A 26,603-nucleotide genomic window follows, 5' to 3' on the forward strand; every position below is an offset into this window, starting at 1 on the left:
GGGACATATATAGGGAAGGAACCAAAGGGAGGGACATATATATAGGGAAGGAACCAAAGGGAGGGACATATATAGGGAAGGAACCAAAGGGAGGGACATATATATAGGGAAGGAACCAAAGGGAGGGACATATATAGGGAAGGAACCAAAGGGAGGGACATATATAGGGAAGGAACCAAAGGGAGTGGCATATATTGGGAAGGAACCAAAGAGAGGGACATATATAGGGAAGGAACCAAAGGGAGCGACATATATAGGGAAGGAACCAAAGGGAGAGACATATATAGGGAAGGAACCAAAGGGAGCGACATATATAGGGAAGGAACCAAAGGGAGGGACATATATAGGGAAGGAACCAAAGGGAGGGACATATATATAGGGAAGGAACCAAAGGGAGGGACATATATAGGGAAGGAACCAAAGGGAGGGACATATATAGGGAAGGAACCAAAGGGAGCGACATATATAGGGAAGGAACCAAAGGGAGGGACATATATAGGGAAGGAACCAAAGGGAGAGCATATATAGGGAAGGAACCAAAGAGAGGGACATATATAGGGAAGGAACCAAAGAAGAGGGACATATATAGGGAAGGAACCAAAGGGAGAGACATATATATAGGGAAGGAACCAAAGGGAGGGACATATATAGGGAAGGAACCAAAGGGAGGGACATATATAGGGAAGGAACCAAAGGGAGTGGCATACATAGGGAAGGAACCAAAGAGAGGGACATATATAGGGAAGGAACCAAAGAGAGGGACATATATAGGGAAGGAACCAAAGGGAGAGACATATATAGGGAAGGAACCAAAGGGAGAGACATATATAGGGAAGGAACCAACGGGAGGGACATATATAGGGAAGGAACCACAGGGAGTGACATATATAGGGAAGGAACCATAGGGAAGGAACCAAAGGGAGTGACATATATAGGGAAGGAACCAAAGGGAGAGATATATATATATATAGGGAAGGAACCAAAGGGAGGGAAGGAACAAATATAGGGAAGGAACCAAAGGGAGTGACATATATAGGGAAGGAACCATAGGGAACCAAAGTGACATATAGGGAAGGAACCAAAGGGAGTGACATATATAGGGAAGGAACCAAAGGGAGGGACATATATAGGGAAGGAACCAAAGGGAGTAACATATATAGGGAAGGAACCAAAGGAGTGACATATATAGGGAAGGAACCAAAGGGAGGGAAGGAACCAAAGAGAGGGACATATATAGGGAAGGAACCAAAGGGAGTGACATATATAGGGAAGGAACCACAGGGAGGGACATATATAGGGAAGGAACCAAAGGGAGTGACATATATAGGGAAGGAACCAAAGGGAGGGACATATATAGGGAAGGAACCACAGGGATGGACATATATAGGGAAGGTAATCAGGGAGGTGATGGAGACCAGGTGAGTGTCATAATGAGAGTAACGAGGGTGACTGGTTCGAGCCCAGGCTCTGTCTCAGTGGTCTAAGGCATCACAGTGATCCTGGTTCGAGCCCAGGCTCTGTCTCACTGGTCTAAGGCATCACAGAGATCCTGGTTCGAGCCCAGGCTCTGTCTCAGTGGTCTAAGGCATCACAGAGATCCTGGTTCGAGCCCAGGCTCTGTCTCAGTGGTCTAAGGCATCACAGAGATCCTGGTTCGAGTCCAGGCTCTGTCTCAGTGGTCTAAGGCATCACAGAGATCCTGGTTCGAGTCCAGGCTCTGTCTCAGTGGTCTAAGGCATCACAGAGATCCTGGTTCGAGTCCAGGCTCTGTCTCAGTGGTCTAAGGCATCACAGTGCTAGCTGTGCCACTAGAGATCCTGGTTCGAGTCCAGGCTCTGTCTCAGTGGTCTAAGGCATCACAGTGCTAGCTGTGCCACTAGATATCCTGGTTCGAGCCCAGGCTCTGTCTCAGTGGTCTAAGGCATCACAGTGCTAGCTGTGCCACTAGATATCCTGGTTCGAGCCCAGGCTCTGTCTCAGTGGTCTAAGGCATCACAGAGATCCTGGTTCGAGTCCAGGCTCTGTCTCAGTGGTCTAAGGCATCACAGAGATCCTGGTTCGAGTCCAGGCTCTGTCTCAGTGGTCTAAGGCATCACAGAGATCCTGGTTCGAGTCCAGGCTCTGTCTCAGTGGTCTAAGGCACTGCATCACAGTGCTAGCTGTGCCACTAGAGATCCTGGTTCGAGCCCAGGCTCTGTCTCAGTGGTCTAAGGCACTGCATCACAGTGCTAGCTGTGCCACTAGAGATCCTGGTTCGAGTCCAGGCTCTGTCTCAGTGGTCTAAGGCATCACAGAGATCCTGGTTCGAGCCCAGGCTCTGTCTCAGTGGTCTAAGGCATCACACTGTGCCACTAGAGATCCTGGTTCGAGTCCAGGCTCTGTCTCAGTGGTCTAAGGCATCACAGTGCTAGCTGTGCCACTAGATATCCTGGTTCGAGCCCAGGCTCTGTCTCAGTGGTCTAAGGCATCACAGTGCTAGCTGTGCCACTAGATATCCTGGTTCGAGTCCAGGCTCTGTCTCAGTGGTCTAAGGCATCACAGTGCTAGCTGTGCCACTAGATATCCTGGTTCGAGTCCAGGCTCTGTCTCAGTGGTCTAAGGCATCACAGTGCTAGCTGTGCCACTAGATATCCTGGTTCGAGTCCAGGCTCTGTCTCAGTGGTCTAAGGCATCACAGAGATCCTGGTTCGAGTCCAGGCTCTGTCTCAGTGGTCTAAGGCATCACAGAGATCCTCTGTCTCAGTGGTCTAAGGCATCACAGAGATCCTGGTTCGAGCCCAGGCTCTGTCTCAGTGGTCTAAGGCATCACAGAGATCCTGGTTCGAGTCCAGGCTCTGTCTCAGTGGTCTAAGGCACTGCATCACAGTGCTAGCTGTGCCACTAGAGATCCTGGTTTGAGTTCAGGCTCTGTCTCAGTGGTCTAAGGCACTGCATCACAGTGCTAGCTGTGCCACTAGAGATCCTGGTTTGAGTCCAGGCTCTGTAGCAGCCGGCCACGACCGGGAGACCCATGGGGAGGGGCACACTTGGCTCAGTATCGTCTGGTTAAGGGGAGGGTTTGGCCGGCAGGGAAGTCCTTGTCCCATCGATCACTAGCGACTCCTGTGTTTCCTCTGACACATTAGAGTTTACATAATAAAAAAATCTATGTGCGTCCTCCGAAACCCAACCCAACCACAGGTTGGGTGCGGCTGGCTTCCAAAGGGATTGTGTCAAGAAGCAGTGCGGGTTGGGTTTCGGAGGACGCACGGCTCTTGACCTTCGCCTCTCCCGGTCCGCATGGGAGCTGCAGCGATGAGACAAGACTAACTACCAAGTTGGGGAGAAAACGGGGTAAAAAAAAATCTAAAATTATTATGGAAATGACAAATAAAAACACATGACAAAAAATCATTTTAAAACGAAGAAAAAATTAATATAAATTAATAATGCAATAATCCTATTTATCAACCCTGTTCTTACTGCTTCTCCTCAACCCACTAGAGGTTGACACAGGAGTGAAAATGAATTACTGTCCAGTTTTGTCAAATCTTTACAGGGACCAAACTTTTTTTTGTTCCTTTCCCGCTAATTTTAACTCGCAGAAATCAGAAATAATTTCCTCCCTTTAAAACTGCTCTGTATGTCTGTCCCTCGCTCTGCGTTCAGAATATCATCAGTTGAAACTAGTTGTAGCTAAATACGTTCATGGACAATTTAGAGGATTTTAGCTAACCTGCTACAACAACAAAAAAGTCCCTTCAACGAGTCAACGACGTCAGAGTGTCCACCAACGCGATAGTACGATCTGCGCGTGAGTAGCCATAGCAACTGTTCTGCTCCGCTGCTTCTCCATAGCAACTGCTCAGCTCGGCTGCTTCCCCATAGCAACTGCTCCGCTCGGCTGCTTCTCAGCGCTCACCAGACAGTTGCCTGTATACACAGCTGAAGATTTTGGCAATAAAGGCAACCCTTCTACTTACCCAATTACGCATGAACTCATGGTATGGACATGTGCTATTGTGTCCTTGTAAAGTAGTGACTAGCTACAGTGAGCCAACGGAAGGGAGGGAGGGGGGGGGGGTATTTTTTTTTAAATAGATTTTTATTATGTAAACTCTATTAGACCTACAGACAGTTGTAGTTTTTATGAAATGCTCCACACTACATAGTTATTTTGAGAGGACAGCAAATGTACACTGTTATACAAGCTGTACACTCACTACTTTACATTGTAGCAAAGTGTCATTTCTTCAGTGTTGTCACATGAAAAGATAATACTCAAATATTTACAAAAATGTGAGGGGTGTACTCACTTTTGTGATATACTATATATATATATATATATATATTCCTGTACTGCCCATTCCTGTGGACTGTCGATCCTGTCCAGAACTTAACTCTACAACTAGACTCCCAAGCCTGGATCTGTGACAGTGTGAAGAAGGACTGTAATGAGCCTGTTGATAAGCCTGGATCTGTGACAGTGTGAAGAAGGACTGTAGGAGCCTGTTGATAAGCCTGGATCTGTGACAACATGGAGGACTGTATGAGTCTGTTGATAAGCCTGGATCTGTGACAGTGTGAAGAGGGACTGTAATGAGCCTGTTGATAAGCCTGGATCTGTGACAGTCTGAAGAGGGACTGTAATGAGCCTGTTGATAAGCCTGGATCTGTGACAGTGTGAAGAGGGCCTGTAATGAGCCTGTTGATAAGCCTGGATCTGTGACAGTCTGAAGAGGGACTGTAATGAGCCTGTTGATAAGCCTGGATCTGTGACAGTCTGAAGAGGACTGTAATGAGCCTGTTGATAAGCCTGTATCTGTGACAGTCTGAAGAGGGACTGTAATGAGCCTGTTGATAAGCCTGGATCTGTGACAGTGTGAAGAAGGACTGTAATGAGCCTGTTGATAAGCCTGGATCTGTGACAGTGTGAAGAAGGACTGTAGGAGCCTGTTGATAAGCCTGGATCTGTGACAGTGTGAAGAGGGCCTGTAATGAGCCTGTTGATAAGCCTGGATCTGTGACAGTCTGAAGAGGGACTGTATGAGCCTGTTGATAAGCCTGGATCTGTGACAGTCTGAAGAGGGACTGTAATGAGCCTGTTGATAAGCCTGGATCTGTGACAGTCTGAAGAGGGACTGTAATGAGCCTGTTGATAAGCCTGTATCTGTGACAGTCTGAAGAGGGACTGTAATGAGCCTGTTGATAAGCCTGGATCTGTGACAGTCATGAAGAGGGACTGTAATGAGCCTGTTGATAAGCCTGTATCTGTGACAGTCTGAAGAGGGACTGTAATGAGCCTGTTGATAAGCCTGGATCTGTGACAGTGTGAAGAAGGACTGTAGGAGCCTGTTGATAAGCCTGGATCTGTGACAGTGTGAAGAGGGCCTGTAATGAGCCTGTTGATAAGCCTGGATCTGTGACAGTCTGAAGAGGGACTGTAATGAGCCTGTTGATAAGCCTGGATCTGTGACAGTCTGAAGAGGGACTGTAATGAGCCTGTTGATAAGCCTGTATCTGTGACAGTGTGAAGAAGGACTGTATGAGTCTGTTGATAAGCCTGGATCTGTGACAACATGAAGGGGACTGTAAATGAGCCTGTTGATAAGCCTGTATCTGTGACAGTCTGAAGAGGGACTGTAATGAGCCTGTTGATAAGCCTGTATCTGTGACAGTCTGAAGAGGGACTGTAATGAGCCTGTTGATAAGCCTGTATCTGTGACAGTGTGAAGAAGGACTGAGATGAAGTCTGTTTTACAAGCGCCAGCCTGGATTTGTGACAACATGAAGGACTGTAAATGACACCTGTTGATAAGCCTGTATCTGTGACAGTCTGAAGAGGGACTGTAATGAGCCTGTTGATAAGCCTGGATCTGTGACAGTGTGAAGAAGGATAGAGACGTGAAGAGATGTTTTACAAGCGCCAGTCGTTAGAGGCCTCTTTAACCAAGACGCACACGAATTACTCAAACTAACACCTCTCTGTTATTAAGTGTCAGGATGCAGTACTCTTCTCTCCAACTGTTACTTAGCAACGTTTTCATTTATTGTTTATTACATTTTTTTTTATTTCACCTTTATTTAACCAGGTAGGCCAGTTGAGAACACCTTTATTTAACCAGGTAGGCCAGTTGAGAACACCTTTATTTAACCAGGTAGGCCAGTTGAGAACACCTTTATTTAACCAGGTAGGCCAGTTGAGAACACCTTTATTTAACCAGGAAGGCCAGTTGAGAACACCTTTATTTAACCAGGTAGGCCAGTTGAGAACACCTTTATCTAACCAGGTAGGCCAGTTGAGAACACCTTTATTTAACCAGGTAGGCCAGTTGAGAACACCTTTATTTAACCAGGTAGGCCAGTTGAGAACACCTTTATTTAACCAGGTAGGCCAGTTGAGAACACCTTTATCTAACCAGGTAGGCCAGTTGAGAACAAGTTCTCATCTTCAACTGCGACCTGGCCAAGATAAAGCAAAGCAGTGCGACACAAACAACAACACAGAGTTACACATGGAATCGACAAACGTACAGTCAATAACACAATAGAAAAGTCAATATACAGTGTGTGTAAATGTAGTAATATTAGGGAGGTACATGTTATGTCATGTTGTGGAAGATGAACAAAACTCTTCACTTATCGTAACTCTACAGTAAGTATTAGCAGGCGGGGTGAACATACAGTGGGGCAAAAAAGTATTTTGTCAGCCACCAATTGTGCAAGTTCTCCCACTTAAAAAGATGAGAGAGGCCTGTAAATTTTCATCATAGGTACATTTCAACTACGACAGACTAAATGAGAAAAAAAAATCCAGAAAATAGTGTCTAGTAGTGTCGGAAGGTGGGTGAGATTGTTGTCATCTGATAGGGAACAGACTAGTAGTGTCAGAAGGTCATCTGATAGGGAACAGACCAGTAGTGTCAGAAGGTCATCTGATAGGAAACAGACTAGTAGTGTCTGAAGGTGGGTGAGATTGTTGTCATCTGATAGGGAACAGACTAGTAGTGTCAGAAGGTCATCTGATAGGGAACAGACTAGTAGTGTCAGAAGGTCATCTGACAGGGAACAGACTAGTAGTGTCAGAAGGTCATCTGATAGGGAACAGACTAGTGGTGTCAGAAGGTCATCTGATAGGAACAGACTAGTGCTGTCAGAAGGTCATCTGATAGAGAACAGACTAGTAGTGTCAGAAGGTCATCTGATAGGGAACAGACTAGTAGTGTCAGAAGGTCATCTGATCGGGAACAGACTAGTGGTGTCAGAATGTCATCTGATCGGGAACAGACTAGTAGTGTCAGAAGGTCATCTGATCGGGAACAGACTAGTAGTGTCATCTGATAGGGAACAGACTAGTAGTGTCAGAAGGTCATCTGATAGGGAACAGACTAGTAGTGTCAGAAGGTCATCTGATAGGGAACAGACTAGTAGTGTCAGAAGGTCATCTGATCGGGAACAGACTAGTGGTGTCAGAAGGTCATCTGATAGGGAACAGACTAGTAGTGTCAGAAGGTCATCTGATAGGGAACAGACTAGTAGTGTCAGAAGGTCATCTGATAGGGAACAGACTAGTAGTGTCAAAAGGTCATCTGATCGGGAACAGACTAGTGGTGTCAGAAGGTCATCTGATCGGGAACAGACTAGTAGTGTCAGAAGGTCATCTGATCGGGAACAGACTAGTAGTGTCATCTGATAGGGAACAGACTAGTAGTGTCAGAAGGTCATCTGATAGGGAACAGACTAGTAGTGTCAGAAGGTCATCTGATAGGGAACAGACTAGTAGTGTCAGAAGGTCATCTGATAGGGAACAGACTAGTAGTGTCAGAAGGTCATCTGATAGGGAACAGACTAGTAGTGTCAGAAGGTCATCTGATAGGGAACAGACTAGTAGTGTCAGAAGGTCATCTGATAGGGAACAGACTAGTAGTGTCAGAAGGTCATCTGATAGGGAACAGACTAGTAGTGTCAGAAGGTCATCTGATAGGGAACAGACTAGTAGTGTCAGAAGGTCATCTGATAGGGAACAGACTAGTAGTGTCAGAAGGTCATCTGATAGGGAACAGACTAGTGGTGTCAGAAGGTCATCTGATAGGGAACAGACTAGTAGTGTCATCTGATAGGGAACAGACTAGTAGTGTCAGAAGGTCATCTGATAGGGAACAGACTAGTAGTGTCAGAAGGTCATCTGATAGGAAACAGACTAGTAGTGTCAGAACGTCATCTGATAGGAAACAGACTAGTAGTGTCAGAAGGTCATCTGATAGGGAACAGACTAGTGGTGTCAGAAGGTCATCTGATAGGGAACAGACTAGTAGTGTCAGAAGGTCATCTGATAGGGTACAGACTAGTAGTGTCAGAAGGTCATCTGATAGGGAACAGACTAGTAGTGTTGGAAGGTGGGTGAGATTGTTGTCATCTGATAGGGAACAGACTAGTAGTGTTGGAAGGTGGGTGAGATTGTTGTCATCTGATAGGGAACAGACTAGTAGTGTTGGAAGGTCATCTGTGGGAACAGACTGTTGTCATCTGATAGGGAACAGACTAGTAGTGTTGGAAGGTCATCTGATAGGTGAACAGACTAGTTGTCATCTGATAGGGAACAGACTGGTAGTGTCTGAAGGTGGGTGAGATTGTTGTCATCTGATAGGTAGAACAGACTGGTAGTGTCATCTGATAGGGAACAGACTGGTAGTGTCTGAAGGTGGGTGAGAAGGTCATCTGATTGTTGTCATCTGATAGGGAACAGACTAGTAGTGTCTGAAGGTGGGTGAGAGTTGTCATCTGATAGGGAACAGACTGGTAGTGTTGGAAGGTGGGTCAGAAGGTCATCTGATAGGGAACAGACTAGTAGTGGAAGGTGGGTGAGATAGTTGTCATCTGATAGGGAACAGACTGGTAGTGTCATCTGAAGGTGGGTGAGATAGTTGTCATCTGATAGGGAACAGACTAGTAGTGTCTGAAGGTGGGTGAGATTGTTGTCATCTGATAGGGAACAGACTAGTAGTGTCTGAAGGTGGGTGAGATAGTTGTCATCTGATAGGGAACAGACTAGTAGTGTCTGAAGGTGGGTGAGATAGTTGTCATCTGATAGGGAACAGACTAGTAGTGTCTGAAGGTCATCTGTGAACAGATAGTTGTCATCTGATAGGGAACAGACTAGTAGTGTTGGAAGGTGGGTGAGATTGTTGTCATCTGATAGGGAACAGACTAGTAGAGTTGGAAGGTGGGTGAGATAGTTGTCATCTGATAGGGAACAGACTGGTAGTGTTGGAAGGTGGGTGAGATAGTTGTCATCTGATAGGGAACAGACTGGTAGTGTCTGAAGGTGGGTGAGATTGTTGTCATCTGATAGGGAACAGACTGGTAGTGTTGGAAGGTGGGTGAGATAGTTGTCATCTGATAGGGAACAGACTAGTAGAGTTGGAAGGTGGGTGAGATAGTTGTCATCTGATAGGGAACAGACTGGTAGTGTTGGAAGGTGGGTGAGATAGTTGTCATCTGATAGGGAACAGACTAGTAGTGTCTGAAGGTGGGTGAGATTGTTGTCTTCTGATAGGGAACAGACTAGTAGTGTCATCTGATAGGGAACAGACTAGTAGTGTTGGAAGGTCATCTGATAGGGAACAGACTAGTAGTGTTGGAAGGTGGGTGAGATTGTTGTCATCTGATAGGGAACAGACTGGTAGTGTTGGAAGGTGGGTGAGATAGTTGTCATCTGATAGGGAACAGACTGGTAGTGTTGGAAGGTCATCTGATAGGGAACAGACTGGTAGTGTTGGAAGGTCATCTGATAGGGAACAGACTGGTAGTGTTGGAAGGTCATCTGATAGGGAACAGACTGGTAGTGTTGGAAGGTCATCTGATAGGGAACAGACTGGTAGTGTTGGAAGGTCATCTGATAGGGAACAGACTGGTAGTGTTGGAAGGTCATCTGATAGGGAACAGACTGGTAGTGTTGGAAGGTCATCTGATAGGGAACAGACTGGTAGTGTTGGAAGGTCATCTGATAGGGAACAGACTGGTAGTGTTGGAAGGTCATCTGATAGGGAACAGACTGGTAGTGTTGGAAGGTCATCTGATAGGGAACAGACTGGTAGTGTCTGAAGGTGGGTGAGATCTTCTACTTGACTTCTACTTGACTTGTCAGGAGGAGTCATTTCCCTTGAAGGCTTTGACAAGGCTGTTCATCTGACGTGCAAAAAGGCCCTTCCCTTGTCGTTTGGAATTCAGTTCGTTCATGAGGGTCATGATGTCCACGGTGAAGACAAAATCAGCCAACCATTCTTTATCTTGCAGTTGAGGGAAATCCACATATTTTCCTTTCATTCGCAAAAACTCTGCAATCTCCGACTTCAGGTCCCAAACCCTTTTAAGCATCTTCCCCAAACTCAGCCATCTCATGTTTGTGTGGTGGGGGAGATCTGCTTGAACTAGTCTTTGTTGTTTAACTAGTCTTTGAACTAGTCTTTGTCGTTGAACTAGTCTTTGTTGTTTAACTAGTCTTTGTTGTTTAACTAGTCTTTGTCGTTTAACTAGTCTTTGTTGTTTAACTAGTCTTTGTTTTTTAACTAGTCTTTGTCGTTTAACTAGTCTTTGTTGTTTAACTAGTCTTTGTCATTTAACTAGTCTTTGTCGTTTAACTAGTCTTTGTTGTTTAACTAGTCTTTGTTGTTTAACTAGTCTTTGTCGTTGAACTAGTCTTTGTTGTTTAACTAGTCTTTGTCGTTGAACTAGTCTTTGTCGTTGAACTAGTCTTTGTTGTTTAACTAGTCTTTGTTGTTTAACTAGTCTTTGTTGTTTAACTAGTCTTTGTTGTTTAACTAGTCTTTGTCGTTGAACTAGTCTTTGTTGTTTAACTAGTCTTTGTTGTTTAACTAGTCTTTGTTGTTTAACTAGTCTTTGTCGTTGAACTAGTCTTTGTCGTTGAACTAGTCTTTGTTGTTTAACTAGTCTTTGTTGTTTAACTAGTCTTTGTTTTTTAACTAGTCTTTGTCGTTTAACTAGTCTTTGTCGTTGAACTAGTCTTTGTTGTTTAACTAGTCTTTGTCGTTGAACTAGTCTTTGTTGTTTAACTAGTCTTTGTTTTTAACTAGTCTTTGTCGTTTAACTAGTCTTTGTTGTTTAACTAGTCTTTGTTGTTTAACTAGTCTTTGTTGTTTAACTAGTCTTTGTCGTTGAACTAGTCTTTGTCGTTGAACTAGTCTTTGTTGTTTAACTAGTCTTTGTTTTTTAACTAGTCTTTGTCGTTGAACTAGTCTTTGTCGTTTAACTAGTCTTTGTCATTTAACTAGTCTTTGTCGTTTAACTAGTCTTTGTTGTTTAACTAGTCTTTGTTGTTTAACTAGTCTTTGTCGTTGAACTAGTCTTTGTTGTTTAACTAGTCTTTGTCGTTGAACTAGTCTTTGTTGTTTAACTAGTCTTTGTTTTTTAACTAGTCTTTGTCGTTTAAGTAGTCTTTGTTGTTTAACTAGTCTTTGTCGTTGAACTAGTCTTTGTTGTTTAACCAGTCTTTGTTGTTTAACTAGTCTTTGTTGTTGAACTAGTCTTTGTCGTTGAACTAGTCTTTGTTGTTTAACTAGTCTTTGTAGTTTAACTAGTCTTTGTAGTTTAACTAGTCTTTGTTGTTTAACTAGTCTTTGTAGTTTAACTAGTCTTTGTTGTTGAACTAGTCTATGTCGTTTAACTAGTCTTTGTTGTTTAACTAGTCTTTGTCGTTGATGGTGTTGGTCAACTGCGGTTGTGGCATGTTTTTCTCATTGTCAGGACTCCTGACCCTAGGCATGCTCTGATAGGCAGATAGAGTAAGGGGTGTGTCCCAGAATTTGTTCCCTGACGGAGAGAGACAGACAGCTGGCAGGTCCTAAGAGCTAGGCCCCTGATCCTTTCACTTGTGCTGAACACTTCACCTGTCTCTCTGTGTTGTCTGGAGCCCGGCGGTACTACTGCTACCACAAGGCCAGACTGTGGCACCCTCCGTTCTTATTTACATCCACAGACACTGAGACTATGTGGGCCTGGCTGGCTGGCTGGGCGGCTGGCTGGGTGGCTGTCTGGATGGCTGGCTGGGTGGGTGGCTGGATGGGTGGCTGGGTGGGTGGCTGAGTGGCTGTGTGGGTGGGTATGTAGCTGGCTGGCTGGCTCGCTGTCTGGCTGGGTGGGTGGCTGGCTGGGTGGCTGAGTGGCTGTGTGGGTGGGTATGTAGCTGGCTGGGTGGGTTGGTGGGTGGCTGACTGGCTGTCTGGCTGGCTGGGTGGGTGGCTGGCTCGGTGGGTGGCTGGCTGAGTGGCTGTGTGGCTGTGTGGGTGGGTGGGTAGCTGGCTGACTGGGTGGGTGGGTGGGTGTGTGTTTCACTCAGAAGCCATCCCCAGTAGCCTCCAGAAACATTTTGTAGACTGAAACAGAGAAAACAGCTGTCAACATACCATCCCTGGGTGGACATCATCCCACCCCAGTGTCTGTAGACACTTCTCCTTTCTGTCTCTCTCTCTCTCTCTCTCTCTCTCTCTCTCTCTCTCTCTCTCTCTCTCTCTCTCTCTCTCTCTCTCTCTCTCTCTCTCTCTCTCTCTCTCTCTATTTATACATATATTTGTAAATGAAACAGTAGCCTTGCTTGGTAGCTATGAGTCCAACAGACAGAGAGCCTGGGGGCAAGTTGGTACAGTACTTGGTGGTGAGATAAAATAATCTGCCTAAAATGTGTTTGGCTGAAGACAGACAGACAGACAGACAGACAGACAGACAGACAGACAGACTGACTGACTGACTGAGACAGTCTAGTAGCTTCTGCCATGATAGCCACCAACCTCATTACTTAGAGTGATAAATAATTATGCTAATACAAGATACTAAAGGAAACTACAAGATAATACATTATACTTGATCCACGAGTTCCTCTGGATCTTCCTCTGTAGTTACAGAACACTGTCGTGGTTTCTGCCCTATCGTTGAGAGACTAACTATCAAGCAGGAACCTCCAATGTACACGCTACTGGGGTACTTTGGACCTTTTCTGACAGTGATCCTTCAGAGGGTGTCCACAAATGGGGAGGAGGAAGACCTGCGTACATGTGAGTGTTCCTTCACTTTGGTGGTTAGTTTTTGCAGTTGGCGCTGTTGTCTTGTGATGCTGAAACTTAAAGATGGTTTGTAGAAGAGATTCAACCATCAATTGAATTGATATTTTGGTTTAACACTTTTCTTGAAGATGCATCTTACGAAGTGTTATATGTGCTTATTACCATTCATAGTAACTACGTATGCAGTCATAGGTTATTATGAACCAGTTCCATGTGTCTGTATGAAGGCTTCTGCTAGGTTAGCATTGAGTTACTGTAATATCCCCCAGATACCTCTGCTAGGTTAGCACTGAGTTCCTGTAATATCCCCCCAGATACCTCTGCTAGGTTAGCACTGAGTTACTGTAATATCCCCCAGATACCTCTGCTAGGTTAGCACTGAGTTCCTGTAATATCCCCCCAGATACCTCTGCTAGGTTAGCACTGAGTTACTGTAATATCCCCCAGATACCTCTGCTAGGTTAGCACTGAGTTACTGTAATATCCCCCAGATACCTCTGCTAGGTTAGCACTGAGTTACTGTAATAGCCCTGCTAGGTTAGCACTGAGTTACTGTAGATACCTCTGCTAGGTTAGCACTGAGTTACTGTAATATCCCCCAGATACCTCTGCTAGGTTAGCACTGAGTTACTGTAATATCCCCCAGATACCTCTGCTAGGTTAGCACTGAGTTACTGTAATATCCCCCAGATACCTCTGCTAGGTTAGCACTGAGTTACTGTAATATCCCCCAGATACCTCTGCTAGGTTAGCACTGAGTTACTGTAATATCCCCCAGATACCTCTGCTAGGTTAGCACTGAGTTACTGTAATATCCCCCAGATACCTCTGCTAGGTTAGCACTGAGTTACTGTAATATCCCCCAGATACCTCTGCTAGGTTAGCACTGAGTTACTGTAATATCCCCCAGATACCTCTGCTAGGTTAGCACTGAGTTACTGTAATATCCCCCAGATACCTCTGCTAGGTTAGCACTGAGTTACTGTAATATCCCCCAGATACCTCTGCTAGGTTAGCACTGAGTTCCTGTAATATCCCCCAGATACCTCTGCTAGGTTAGCACTGAGTTACTGTAATATCCCCCAGATACCTCTGCTAGGTTAGCACTGAGTTACTGTAATATCCCCCTCTGCTAGATACTGAGTTACTCTGATACTAGGTTAGCACTGAGTTACTGTAATATCCCCCAGATACCTCTGCTAGGTTAGCACTGAGTTCTGTAAATATCCCCCAGATACCTCTGCTAGGTTAGCACTGAGTTACTGTAATATCCCCCAGATACCTCTGCTAGGTTAGCACTGAGTTACTGTAATATCCCCCAGATACCTCTGCTAGGTTAGCACTGAGTTACTGTAATATCCCCCAGATACCTCTGCTAGGTTAGCACTGAGTTACTGTAATAGCCCCCAGATACCTCTGCTAGGTTAGCACTGAGTTACTGTAATATCCCCCAGATACCTCTGCTAGGTTAGCACTGAGTTACTGTAATATCCCCCAGATACCTCTGCTAGGTTAGCACTGAGTTACTGTAATATTAGCCCCCCCCAGATACCTCTGGTTAGGTTAGCACTGAGTTACTGTAATATCCCCCAGATACCTCTGCTAGGTTAGCACTGAGTTCCTGTAATATCCCCTAGATACCTCTGCTAGGTTAGCACTGAGTTACTGTAATATCCCCCAGATACCTCTGCTAGGTTAGCACTGAGTTACTGTAATATCCCCCAGATACCTCTGCTAGGTTAGCACTGAGTTACTGTAATATCCCCCCAGATACCTCTGCTAGGTTAGCACTGAGTTACTGTAATATCCCCCAGATACCTCTGCTAGGTTAGCACTGAGTTACTGTAATATCCCCCAGATACCTCTGCTAGGTTAGCACTGAGTTACTGTAATATCCCCCAGATACCTCTGCTAGGTTAGCACTGAGTTACTGTAATATCCCCCCAGATACCTCTGCTAGGTTAGCACTGAGTTCCTGTAATATCCCCCCAGATACCTCTGCTAGGTTAGCACTGAGTTACTGTAATATCCCCCAGATACCTCTGCTAGGTTAGCACTGAGTTACTGTAATATCCCCCAGATACCTCTGCTAGGTTAGCACTGAGTTACTGTAATATCCCCCAGATACCTCTGCTAGGTTAGCACTGAGTTCCTGTAATATCCCCCCAGATACCTCTGCTAGGTTAGCACTGAGTTACTGTAATATCCCCCAGATACCTCTGCTAGGTTAGCACTGAGTTCCTGTAATATCCCCCAGATACCTCTGCTAGGTTAGCACTGAGTTACTGTAATATCCCCCCAGATACCTCTCTGCTAGGTTAGCTGAGTTCCTGTAATATCCCCCAGTTAGGTTAGCACTGAGTTACTGTAATATCCCCCAGATACCTCTGCTAGGTTAGCACTGAGTTACTGTAATATCCCCCAGATACCTCTGCTAGGTTAGCACTGAGTTACTGTAATATCCCCCAGATACCTCTGCTAGGTTAGCACTGAGTTCCTGTAATATCCCCCAGATACCTCTGCTAGGTTAGCACTGAGTTCCTGTAATATCCCCCAGATACCTCTGCTAGGTTAGCACTGAGTTAGCCTGTAATATCCCCCAGATACCTCTGCTAGGTTAGCACTGAGTTCTGTAATATCCCCCAGATACCTCTGCTAGGTTAGCACTGAGTTCCTGTAATATCCCCCAGATACCTCTGCTAGGTTAGCACTGAGTTACTGTAATATCCCCAGATACACTCTGATACTCTGCTAGGTTAGCACTGAGTTACTGTAATATCCCCCAGATACCTCTGCTAGGTTAGCACTGAGTTACTGTAATATCCCCCAGATACCTCTGCTAGGTTAGCACTGAGTTACTGTAATATCCCCCAGATACCTCTGCTAGGTTAGCACTGAGTTACTGTAATATCCCCCAGATACCTCTGCTAGGTTAGCACTGAGTTACTGTAATATCCCCCAGATACCTCTGCTAGGTTAGCACTGAGTTACTGTAATATCCCCCAGATACCTCTGGTTAGCTGAGTTAGGTTAGCACTGAGTTACTGTAATATCCCCCAGATACCTCTGCTAGGTTAGCACTGAGTTCCTGTAATATCCCCCAGATACCTCTGCTAGGTTAGCACTGAGTTCCTGTAATATCCCCCAGATACCTCTGCTAGGTTAGCACTGAGTTACTGTAATATCCCCCAGATACCTCTGCTAGGTTAGCACTGAGTTACTGTAATATCCCCCAGATACCTCTGCTAGGTTAGCACTGAGTTCCTGTAATATCCCCCAGATACCTCTGCTAGGTTAGCACTGAGTTACTGTAATATCCCCCAGATACCTCTGCTAGGTTAGCACTGAGTTACTGTAATATCCCCCAGATACCTCTGCTAGGTTAGCACTGAGTTACTGTAATATCCCCCAGATACCTCTGCTAGGTTAGCACTGAGTTACTGTAATATCCCCCAGATACCTCTGCTAGGTTAGCACTGAGTTACTGTAATATCCCCCAGATACCTCTGCTAGGTTAGCACTGAGTTACTGTAATATCCCCCAGATACCTCTGCTAGGTTAGCACTGAGTTACTGTAATATCCCCCAGATACCTCTCTTAGCTAGGTTAGCACTGAGTTACTGTAATATCCCCCAGATACCTCTGCTAGGTTAGCACTGAGTTACTGTAATATCCCCCAGATACCTCTGCTAGGTTAGCACTGAGTTACTGTAATATCCCCCAGATACCTCTGCTAGGTTAGCACTGAGTTAATAGTAATATCCCCCCAGATACCTCTGCTAGGTTAGCACTGAGTTACTGTAATATCCCCCAGATACCTCTGCTAGGTTAGCACTGAGTTACTGTAATATCCCCAGATACCTCTGCTAGGTTAGCACTGAGTTACTGTAATATCCCCCAGATACCTCTGCTAGGTTAGCACTGAGTTACTGTAATATCCCCCAGATACCTCTGCTAGGTTAGCACTGAGTTACTGTAATATCCCCCAGATACCTCTGCTAGGTTAGCACTGAGTTACTGTAATATCCCCCCAGATACCTCTGCTAGGTTAGCACTGAGTTACTGTAATATCCCCCAGATACCTCTGCTAGGTTAGCACTGAGTTACAGTAGTATTCTATATGCTGCAATTTCAGAGAGCTATACTGCTGACTAGGAATTCTCTTCTCTCGCACTCTCACTCACTCACCCTTTCTCTCTCACCCTTTCTCTTTCACTCTCACTCTCTCACCCTTTCTCACTCTTTCTCTCTCACCCTTTCTCACTCTTCCACTCTCACCCTCTCACTCTCCTTTTCTCTCTTTCACTCTCACTCACTCACCTTTTTCTCACTCACCTTTTCTCACTCTCACTCACCATTTCTCACTCACCTTTTCTCACTCTCAGAGTTGACTATAATGAACAGCAGGCCTGGTGGCATCGTGTCCCGTACATCAGCCTGGACATGACAGCTTGCCCAGCCACCTTGTGTAGTCCTGTTACGTCCCAAATTGCACCCTATTCCCTATGTAGTGCACTACTTTTTAACCAGGGCCATGTAGAGAATAGGGTGCCATTTGGGAAAGGAGCCTCTCTTTGTCTCCCTTCTGTTCTGCCCAGCTGGTATGTTAGTTCACTGCTGTCTGTTGCTGACCGTCTTAACAAGCTGCCTTTAGCTGGGATGAACTTGAACACGAGACTCAGAGTCATACAGTGTCCTGGATATCACGGTAGAACAGGCAGTTTCTGTAGCTGGGGAAACACAAACAGCAGGGGGTGGATATACATACTCACACACACACACACACACGCACACACGCACACGCAGACACATACACATACACATACACACATACACATACACGCACACGCACACGCACACGCAGACACATACACATACACATACACATACACATACTCACGCACACGCACACGCACACACAGACACACACACACACACACACACACACACACACACACACATACACACACACACACACACACACACACACACACACACACACACACACACACACACACACACACACACACACACACACACACACACACACACACACACACACACACACACACACACACACACACACACACACAGAGAGCTATAGCTCCAAGACACCGTCAGCAGGTAGAAACAAGCATTGATTTAGTGATCCACCAATGGGAGGCAAGCTCCCTCTGTCTCCCCTAGCCAATCAGATGCTTGCTTCATCATCTATGTGTCTATTGGCTGCCTGTGGGGACAACTGCTCCTGCTGTGGTACCGTACCTTTAAATCTCCCAGGAAATACCAGAGTTGTGTTCCAAAATGGCACCCTATTCACTATACAGGGTTTCGGTCAAAAGGAGTGCACTAAATAGATAATAGTGAACCATTTGGAATGCTGATTTTACTCTACAGTCATCTCTCTCATGCTGTTGGTCTGTGGGTTTCACTTAGACATGAGGATGTATATTACATTTCCTTGTGTGTTACAAAAAACAATTCATTCTATATTTAAAAAAAAATATTCTTCATATTTAATTCGACATGACAGTGGCTTAGCTTCTTCTTACACGACTAAGCCAGCCGTGTCACTTCTGCTTTTAAAAAGGACAGAGAGCTGAGAAAAAGAACATGATTCAGGGATGAATGGAGAGAGAGAGAGAGAGAGAGAGAGATGAGGCATTAATCTGAGGTCAACCTATCAGACGAGCTCTTCTGTCAGGAAGAGGAATTCCCCTTTTCCTCCCTGTCACTTCTTGTTGTTGTCACTTAAAATGTTTGTTCCGTTTCAATGTGCCATTTATTTTTTTTTTAAATTGGTTGCATTTTAATACTTCTCTTCAGACTCGATTTTACGACTTTGACTTCTAACATGTACATCACGTACAGTCTCTTTGTTGCTTCCGGTGTGCCAGTAGTGATTGTATTCCTGCTATCTGCCTTCGGTTCTGGTGTGCCAGTAGTGATTGTATTCCTGCTATCTGCCTTCGGTTCTGGTGTGCCAGTAGTGATTGTATTCCTGCTATCTGCCTTCGGTTCTGGTGTGCCAGTAGTGATTGTATTCCTGCTATCTGCCTTCGGTTCTGGTGTGCCAGTAGTGATTGTATTCCTGCTATCTGCCTTCGGTTCTGGTGTGCCAGTAGTGATTGTATTCCTGCTATCTGCCTTCGGTTCTGGTGTGCCAGTAGTGATTGTATTCCTGCTATCTGCCTTCGGTTCTGGTGTGCCAGTAGTGATTGTATTCCTGCTATCTGCCTTCGGTTCTGGTGTGCCAGTAGTGATTGTATTCGTGCTATCTGCCTTCGGTTCTGGTGTGCCAGTAGTGATTGTATTCCTGCTATCTGCCTTCGGTTCTGGTGTGCCAGTAGTGATTGTATTCCTGCTATCTGCCTTCGGTTCTGGTGTGCCAGTAGTGATTGTATTCCTGCTATCTGCCTTCGGTTCTGGTGTGCCAGTAGTGATTGTATTCCTGCTATCTGCCTTCGGTTCTGGTGTGCCAGTAGTGATTGTATTCGTGCTATCTGCCTTCGGTTCTGGTGTGCCAGTAGTGATTGTATTCCTGCTATCTGCCTTCGGTTCTGGTGTGCCAGTAGTGATTGTATTCCTGCTATCTGCCTTCGGTTCTGGTGTGCCAGTAGTGATTGTATTCCTGCTATCTGCCTTCGGTTCTGGTGTGCCAGTAGTGATTGTATTCCTGCTATCTGCCTTCGGTTCAAATCAAATCAAAATGTATTTGTCACATACACATGGTTAGCAGATGTTAATGCGAGTGTAGCGAAATGCTTGTGCTTCTAGTTCCGACAATGCAGTAATAACCAACAAGTAATCTAACTAACAATTCCAAAACTACTGTCTTATACACAGTGTAAGGGGATAAAGAATATGTACATAAGGATATATGAATGAGTGATGGTACAGAGCAGCATAGGCAAGATACAGTAGATGGTATCGAGTACAGTATATACATATGAGATGAGTATGTAAACAAAGTGGCATAGTTAAAGTGGCTAGTGATACATGTATTACATAAGGATGCAGTCGATGATGTAGAGTACAGTATATACGTATGCATATGAGATGAATAATGTAGGGTAAGTAACATTATATAAGGTAGCATTGTTTAAAGTGGCTAGTGATATATTTACATCATTTCCCATCAATTCCCATTATTAAATTGGCTGGAGTTGGGTCAGTGTCAATGTCAGTGTGTTGGCAGCAGCCACTCAATGTTAGTGGTGGCTGTTTAACAGTCTGATGGCCTTGAGATAGAATCTGTTTTTCAGTCTCTCGGTCCCAGCTTTGATGCACCTGTACTGACCTCGCCTTCTGGATGATAGCGGGGTGAACAGGCAGTGGTTCGGGTGGTTGATGTCCTTGATGATCTTTATGGCCTTCCTGTAACAGGGAAGGCCATAAACAGGGAGTACAGGAGAGTCTCCTCTGAGAATTGAAGACATTTTATTCTGCTGTGTTGACGATATTGATCTTCACCTTGAAGAATGCCGCTTCGACTGAATGCTGAATGCTTCCTTCTTCCTGCTTCCTGCTTCCTGCCAGGTAGTCAGACATGACTTATGAAAGCTGATGATTGTCAAATCAAATCGAAGTTTATTTGTCACGTGCGCCGAATACAACAGGTGTAGTAGACCTTACGGTGAAATGCTGAATACAACAGGTGTAGTAGACCTTACAGTGAAATGCTGAATACAACAGGTGTAGTAGACCTTACAGTGAAATGCTGAATACAACAGGTGTAGTAGACCTTACAGTGAAATGCTGAATATAACAGGTGTAGTAGACCTCACAGTGAAATGCTGAATACAACAGGTGTAGTAGACCTTACAGTGAAATGCTGAATACAACAGGTGTAGTAGACCTTACGGTGAAATGATGAATACAACAGGTGTAGTAGACCTCACAGTGAAATGCTGAATACAACAGGTGTAGTAGACCTTACAGTGAAATGCTGACTACAACAGGTGTAGTAGACCTCACAGTGAAATGCTGAATACAACAGGTGTAGTAGACCTTACAGTGAAATGCTGACTACAACAGGTGTAGTAGACCTTACAGTGAAATGCTGAATACAACAGGTGTAGTAGACCTTACAGTGAAATGCTGAATACAACAGGTGTAGTAGACCTTACAGTGAAATGCTGAATACAACAGGTGTAGTAGACCTCACAGTGAAATGCTGAATACAACAGGTGTAGTAGACCTCACAGTGAAATGCTGAATACAACAGGTGTAGTAGACCTTACAGTGAAATGCTGAATACAACAGGTGTAGTAGACCTTACAGTGAAATGCTGAATACAACAGGTGTAGTAGACCTTACAGTGAAATGCTGAATATAACAGGTGTAGTAGACCTTACAGTGAAATGCTGAATACAACAGGTGTAGTAGACCTTACAGTGAAATGCTGAATACAACAGGTGTAGTAGACCTTACAGTGAAATGCTGAATACAACAGGTGTAGTAGACCTTACAGTGAAATGCTGAATACAAGTAGTGAGGCTACATACAGACACCTGTTAGTCAGGCTGATTGAGGTAGTATATACAGACACCTGTTAGTCAGGCTGATTGAGGTAGTATATACAGACACCCGTTAGTCAGGCTGATTGAGGTAGTATATACAGACACCTGTTAGTCAGGCTGATTGAGGTAGTATATACAGACACCTGTTAGTCAGGCTGATTGAGGTAGTATATACAGACACCTGTTAGTCAGGCTGATTGAGGTAGTATATACAGACACCTGTTAGTCAGGCTGATTGAGGTAGTATGTACATGTAGATATATACAGACACCTGTTAGTCAGGCTGATTGAGGTAGTATATACAGACACCTGTTAGTCAGGCTGATTGAGGTAGTATATACAGACACCTGTTAGTCAGGCTGATTGAGGTAGTATGTACACACCTGTTAGTCAGGCTGATTGAGGTAGTATATACAGACACCTGTTAGTCAGGCTGATTGAGGTAGTATGTACATGTAGATATATACAGACACCTGTTAGTCAGGCTGATTGAGGTAGTATGTACAGACACCTGTTAGTCAGGCTGATTGAGGTAGTATATACAGACACCTGTTAGTCAGGCTGATTGAGGTAGTATATACAGACACCTGTTAGTCAGGCTGATTGAGGTAGTATATACAGACACCTGTTAGTCAGGCTGATTGAGGTAGTATATACAGACACCTGTTAGTCAGGCTGATTGAGGTAGTATATACAGACACCTGTTAGTCAGGCTGATTGAGGTAGTATATACAGACACCTGTTAGTCAGGCTGATTGAGGTAGTATATACAGACACCTGTTAGTCAGGCTGATTGAGGTAGTATATACAGACACCTGTTAGTCAGGCTGATTGAGGTAGTATATACAGACACCTGTTAGTCAGGCTGATTGAGGTAGTATATACAGACACCTGTTAGTCAGGCTGATTGAGGTAGTATATACAGACACCTGTTAGTCAGGCTGATTGAGGTAGTATATACAGACACCTGTTAGTCAGGCTGATTGAGGTAGTATGTACATGTAGATATATACAGACACCTGTTAGTCAGGCTGATTGATTGTATGTACATGTAGATATATACAGACACCTGTTAGTCAGGCTGATTGAGGTAGTATGTACATGTAGATATATACAGACACCTGTTAGTCAGACTGATTGAGGTAGTATGTACATGTAGCTATGGTTAAAGTGACTATGCAGATATGATGAACAGAGAGTAGCAGTAGTGTAAAACAGGGGTTGGTGGGTGGTGGGGCACAATGCAGATAGCCCGGTTAGACAATGTATGGGAGCACTGGTTGGTCAGGCCAGTGTATGGGAGCACTGATTGGTCAGGCCAGTGAATGGGAGCACTGATTGGTCAGGCCAGTGAATGGGAGCACTGATTGGTCAGGCCAGTGAATGGGAGCACTGGTTGGTCAGGCCAGTGAATGGGAGCACTGATTGGTCAGGCCAGTGAATGGGAGCACTGATTGGTCAGGCCAGTGAATGGGAGCACTGGTTGGTCAGGCCAGTGAATGGGAGCACTGGTTGGTCAGGCCAGTGAATGGGAGCACTGGTTGGTCAGGCCAGTGAATGGGAGCACTGATTGGTCGGGCCAGTGAATGGGGCTAGAGACCAGGAGGTAGGACCAGGAGACTGCAGTGATTAATACAGATCAACCTGGAGACAATATCTAATGTTCCCCAGAGCCAGAACCCAGCACACCTCCCAGATCAACCTAGAGACAATATCTAATGTTCCCCAGAGCCAGAACCCAGCACACCTCCCAGATCAACCTAGAGACAATATCTAATGTTCCCCAGAGCCAGAACCCAGCACACCTCCCAGATCAACCTAGAGACAATATCTAATGTACCCCCGAGCGTTGGGTTACATGTGGGTTACATTAGGGTTAGGGTTACGTTAGGGTAAGGGTTAGGGTTACGTTAGGGTTAGGGTTACGTTAGGGTTAGGGTTACGTTAGGGTTAGGGTTAGGGTTACGTAAGGGTTAGGGTTACGTTAGGGTTAGGGTTTACATTAGGGTTAGGGTTACGTTAGGGTTAGGGTTATGTTAGGGTTACGTTAGGGTTAGGGTTACATTAGGGTTAGGGTTACGTTAGGGTTAGGGTTGGGTTAGGTTAGGGTTAGGGTTACGTAAGGGTTAGGGTTAGGGTTTACGTTAGGGTTAGGGTTACGTTAGGGTTACGTTAAGGTTAGATTAGGGCTAACCCTGGAACCAGAAAGGGTTCTCCTATGGGGACAGCCAAATAACCCTAACCTAACGTAACCCTAACCCTAACGTAACCCTAACCCTAACGTAACCCTAACCCTAATGCTCCCCTAACCCTAACCTAACCCTAACCCTGACGTAACCCTAACCTAACCCTAACATAACCCTAACCCTAATGCTCCCCTAACCCTAACCTAACCCTAACCCTAAAGTAACCCTAACCCTAAAGTAACCCTAACCCTAACATAACCCTAACCTAACCCTAATGCTACCCTAACCCTAATGCTACCCTAACCCTAACATAAACTTAACCCTAACCCATTGTTTTCCTCCGTCTGTCCCCTCTCTAGGTCCAAGCAGTGGTAGTGATGACATCCCCCTTCACCTGTCCCCTGTACCCCCCAACCAGAGCAGCCCCCAGCCCCCCAACGCCCCTGCCCTCCACCGCCGCTCCGTGCTGCCCCCGGCCCGGGTCTCTCCCACAGGTAAGCTCTACCCCCCCACACCAAATCCTCCACCCATCCTGTGTGTGTAACATGACTCTGTAGTCTGTATGTGTCAGAGTCTAGGTGGTGTTAACATGACTCTGTATATCTCAGAGTCTAGGTGGTGTTAACATGACTCTGTTGTCTGTATATCTCAGAGTCTAGGTGGTGTTAACATGACTCTGTTGTCTGTATGTCTCAGAGTCTAGGTGGTGTTAACATGACTCTGTTGTCTGTATGTCTCAGAGTCTAGGTGGTGTTAACATGACTCTGTATGTCTCAGAGTCTAGGTGGTGTTAACATGACTCTGTTGTCTGTATGTCTCAGAGTCTAGGTGGTGTTAACATGACTCTGTAGTCTGTATATCTCAGAGTCTAGGTGGTGTTAACATGACTCTGTATCTCTCTCTCTCTCTAGTTCTATGCCTCTCTCTCTCTTTCGTCTCTCTTTCGTCTCTCTCTCCTCTCTTCTCTCTCCTCTCTCTTCTCTCTCTCTCTCTCTCTCTCGCTTCTCCCCTCTCTCTATCTCTGTCCCTCACCTCTATCTCTCTTCCCTCACGGTCTCTCTCTCTCTCTCTCTCTCTGTAACACCAGCTTGACACGGTCTCTGACCACATGGCCATTGGTATCTCTATGTCTGCTCTTACAGATTAACAGATATGGGTATGTGAGCCCATCTGGCTGAATCGAACAGTATCAAACGCATGGCTACAGCAAGAGGCACACCACTGACTGGCCCATTGGGTCCTATAATGACACTGTGCTAAATACACTGCAGGGTAGAGATCACACACACACACGCACACGGAGCAGATATGTCGTTCAGAGGCTGTGAGTGCAGGGATTAACACACTCAAGTCACACACATACACACACACACACAAAGCAATGATTTAAAACACACATTACCATACCTCTTGTAGGAATAGTAGTGTGTCTTTTGTCGGCATTGTCCTTGCAGCTCTGTTTCACATGATCAGAGCAGGGTGTACTGGGTGTTTAACACAGTACCAATGTCACACAAGAAAACACAATACCAGACTGATCAATTCAATTTTAAAGGGTATTTAACAGCTCGTAACCGAAGAAGTTCAACATGAACCTGTCGCTCTGCCCCCTGAACAGGCAGTTTAAGACGTCTTGCCTGGTTAAATTTAAATATGACAGCACAAGTCACACAGAGACTATTTGTGATGGGGAAATATTTAACTGGTCACAGGGAAGTAGGCTGATCCAGACTTTTCTTTAACTGACATGCTAAATCACTTACTTTCTGTACCAGAAGACGTCGTAATAAAACTATTAAGGTTTTTGTCCCAATGTCAGTTCAAGTCAACATGATACCAGACAGAGGGTATTTAACTGAGGGTCAAGCAAATCATGAGTACCATGATGGAGAATATTTTATTGACAGAAGTGAAGAGTGAATGAATATATTGGGTATTTAACAGGGTCAAGTCAAAGCAATGATTTACAGTCAACATGATACCAGAGGGTTGTATCATGGGTATTTCTGTGGTCAAGTCAACATGATACCAGAAGAGTGATGATTTAGACTGACAGGGTCAAGTGAACATGGTACCAGGGAGTAGTGATGGGTGTTTAATGACACTGTCAAGTCAACATGATACCAGAGAAGAGTTATGGAGTTTACTGCTGTCAACACATGAACCAGTTTACATAGCTGATGGGTATTTAACTGTCCCCCGAATCAACATTCCAAAGGTTTATGGGTATAAGGGTCATAACATGGTACCAGTAACCGATGGGTATTTAACAAGTCAACATGATACCAAAGAAGTGAAGGTCAAAACTGGTACTGAGAACAGTGCAGGGTATTTACAGGGTCAAGTCAAAATATGATACCAGAGAGTGATGGGTATTAAATTAAGGTACAAGGGAGTGATAAATATGATAACATTGCCAGAGAAGTTATTAATTACAGGGTCAAGTCAAAATGATACCAGAGAGAGTGATGGGTGACATATTTCAAAAGGGTCAAGTCAACATGATACCAGAGAGAGTGATGGGTATTTAATCTGACCTAGAAGGTCAATTTGTCAAGTGAATGAACCAGAGAGAGTTTGGGGCATTTACAGGGTCAAGTCAACATGATAAGAGAGAGTTGGGTTTTAAAAGGTCAAGTCTCTCTGATACAAAGTCTCTCTGGGTCATGATTTACAGGGTCAAAAACATGATCTCTCTGAGGATCATTTACAGGGTCAAGTTGAGATACCTCTCTGATGGGTATTTACAGGGTAAGTCAACATATACCTGAAGAGCTGATGTTGTCCCAGACAAGGGTCAATGCTTTTGTTTCAGGAGAGTCATTGTATTTACAGTGGTC

At 44.9% G+C, this 26,603-nt stretch overlaps 1 protein-coding gene across 1 annotated transcript in view; it reads left to right on the top strand.

Annotated features, from left to right (window-relative positions):
• Positions 1-26,603, top strand: part of mtus2b (microtubule associated tumor suppressor candidate 2b) — a 118,509-nt gene that overhangs the window by 15,286 nt on the left and 76,620 nt on the right. Inside the window, exons 4-5 of the mRNA XM_052468911.1 lie at positions 12,891-13,046; positions 24,117-24,257. Coding sequence (XP_052324871.1) covers positions 12,891-13,046; positions 24,117-24,257 — 297 coding nt within the window. The remainder of the gene's footprint in view (positions 1-12,890; positions 13,047-24,116; positions 24,258-26,603) is intronic.

Source organism: Oncorhynchus keta, chromosome 18 (assembly GCF_023373465.1).
Source record: "Oncorhynchus keta strain PuntledgeMale-10-30-2019 chromosome 18, Oket_V2, whole genome shotgun sequence".
In the NCBI taxonomy this organism is placed as follows: domain Eukaryota; kingdom Metazoa; phylum Chordata; class Actinopteri; order Salmoniformes; family Salmonidae; genus Oncorhynchus; species Oncorhynchus keta.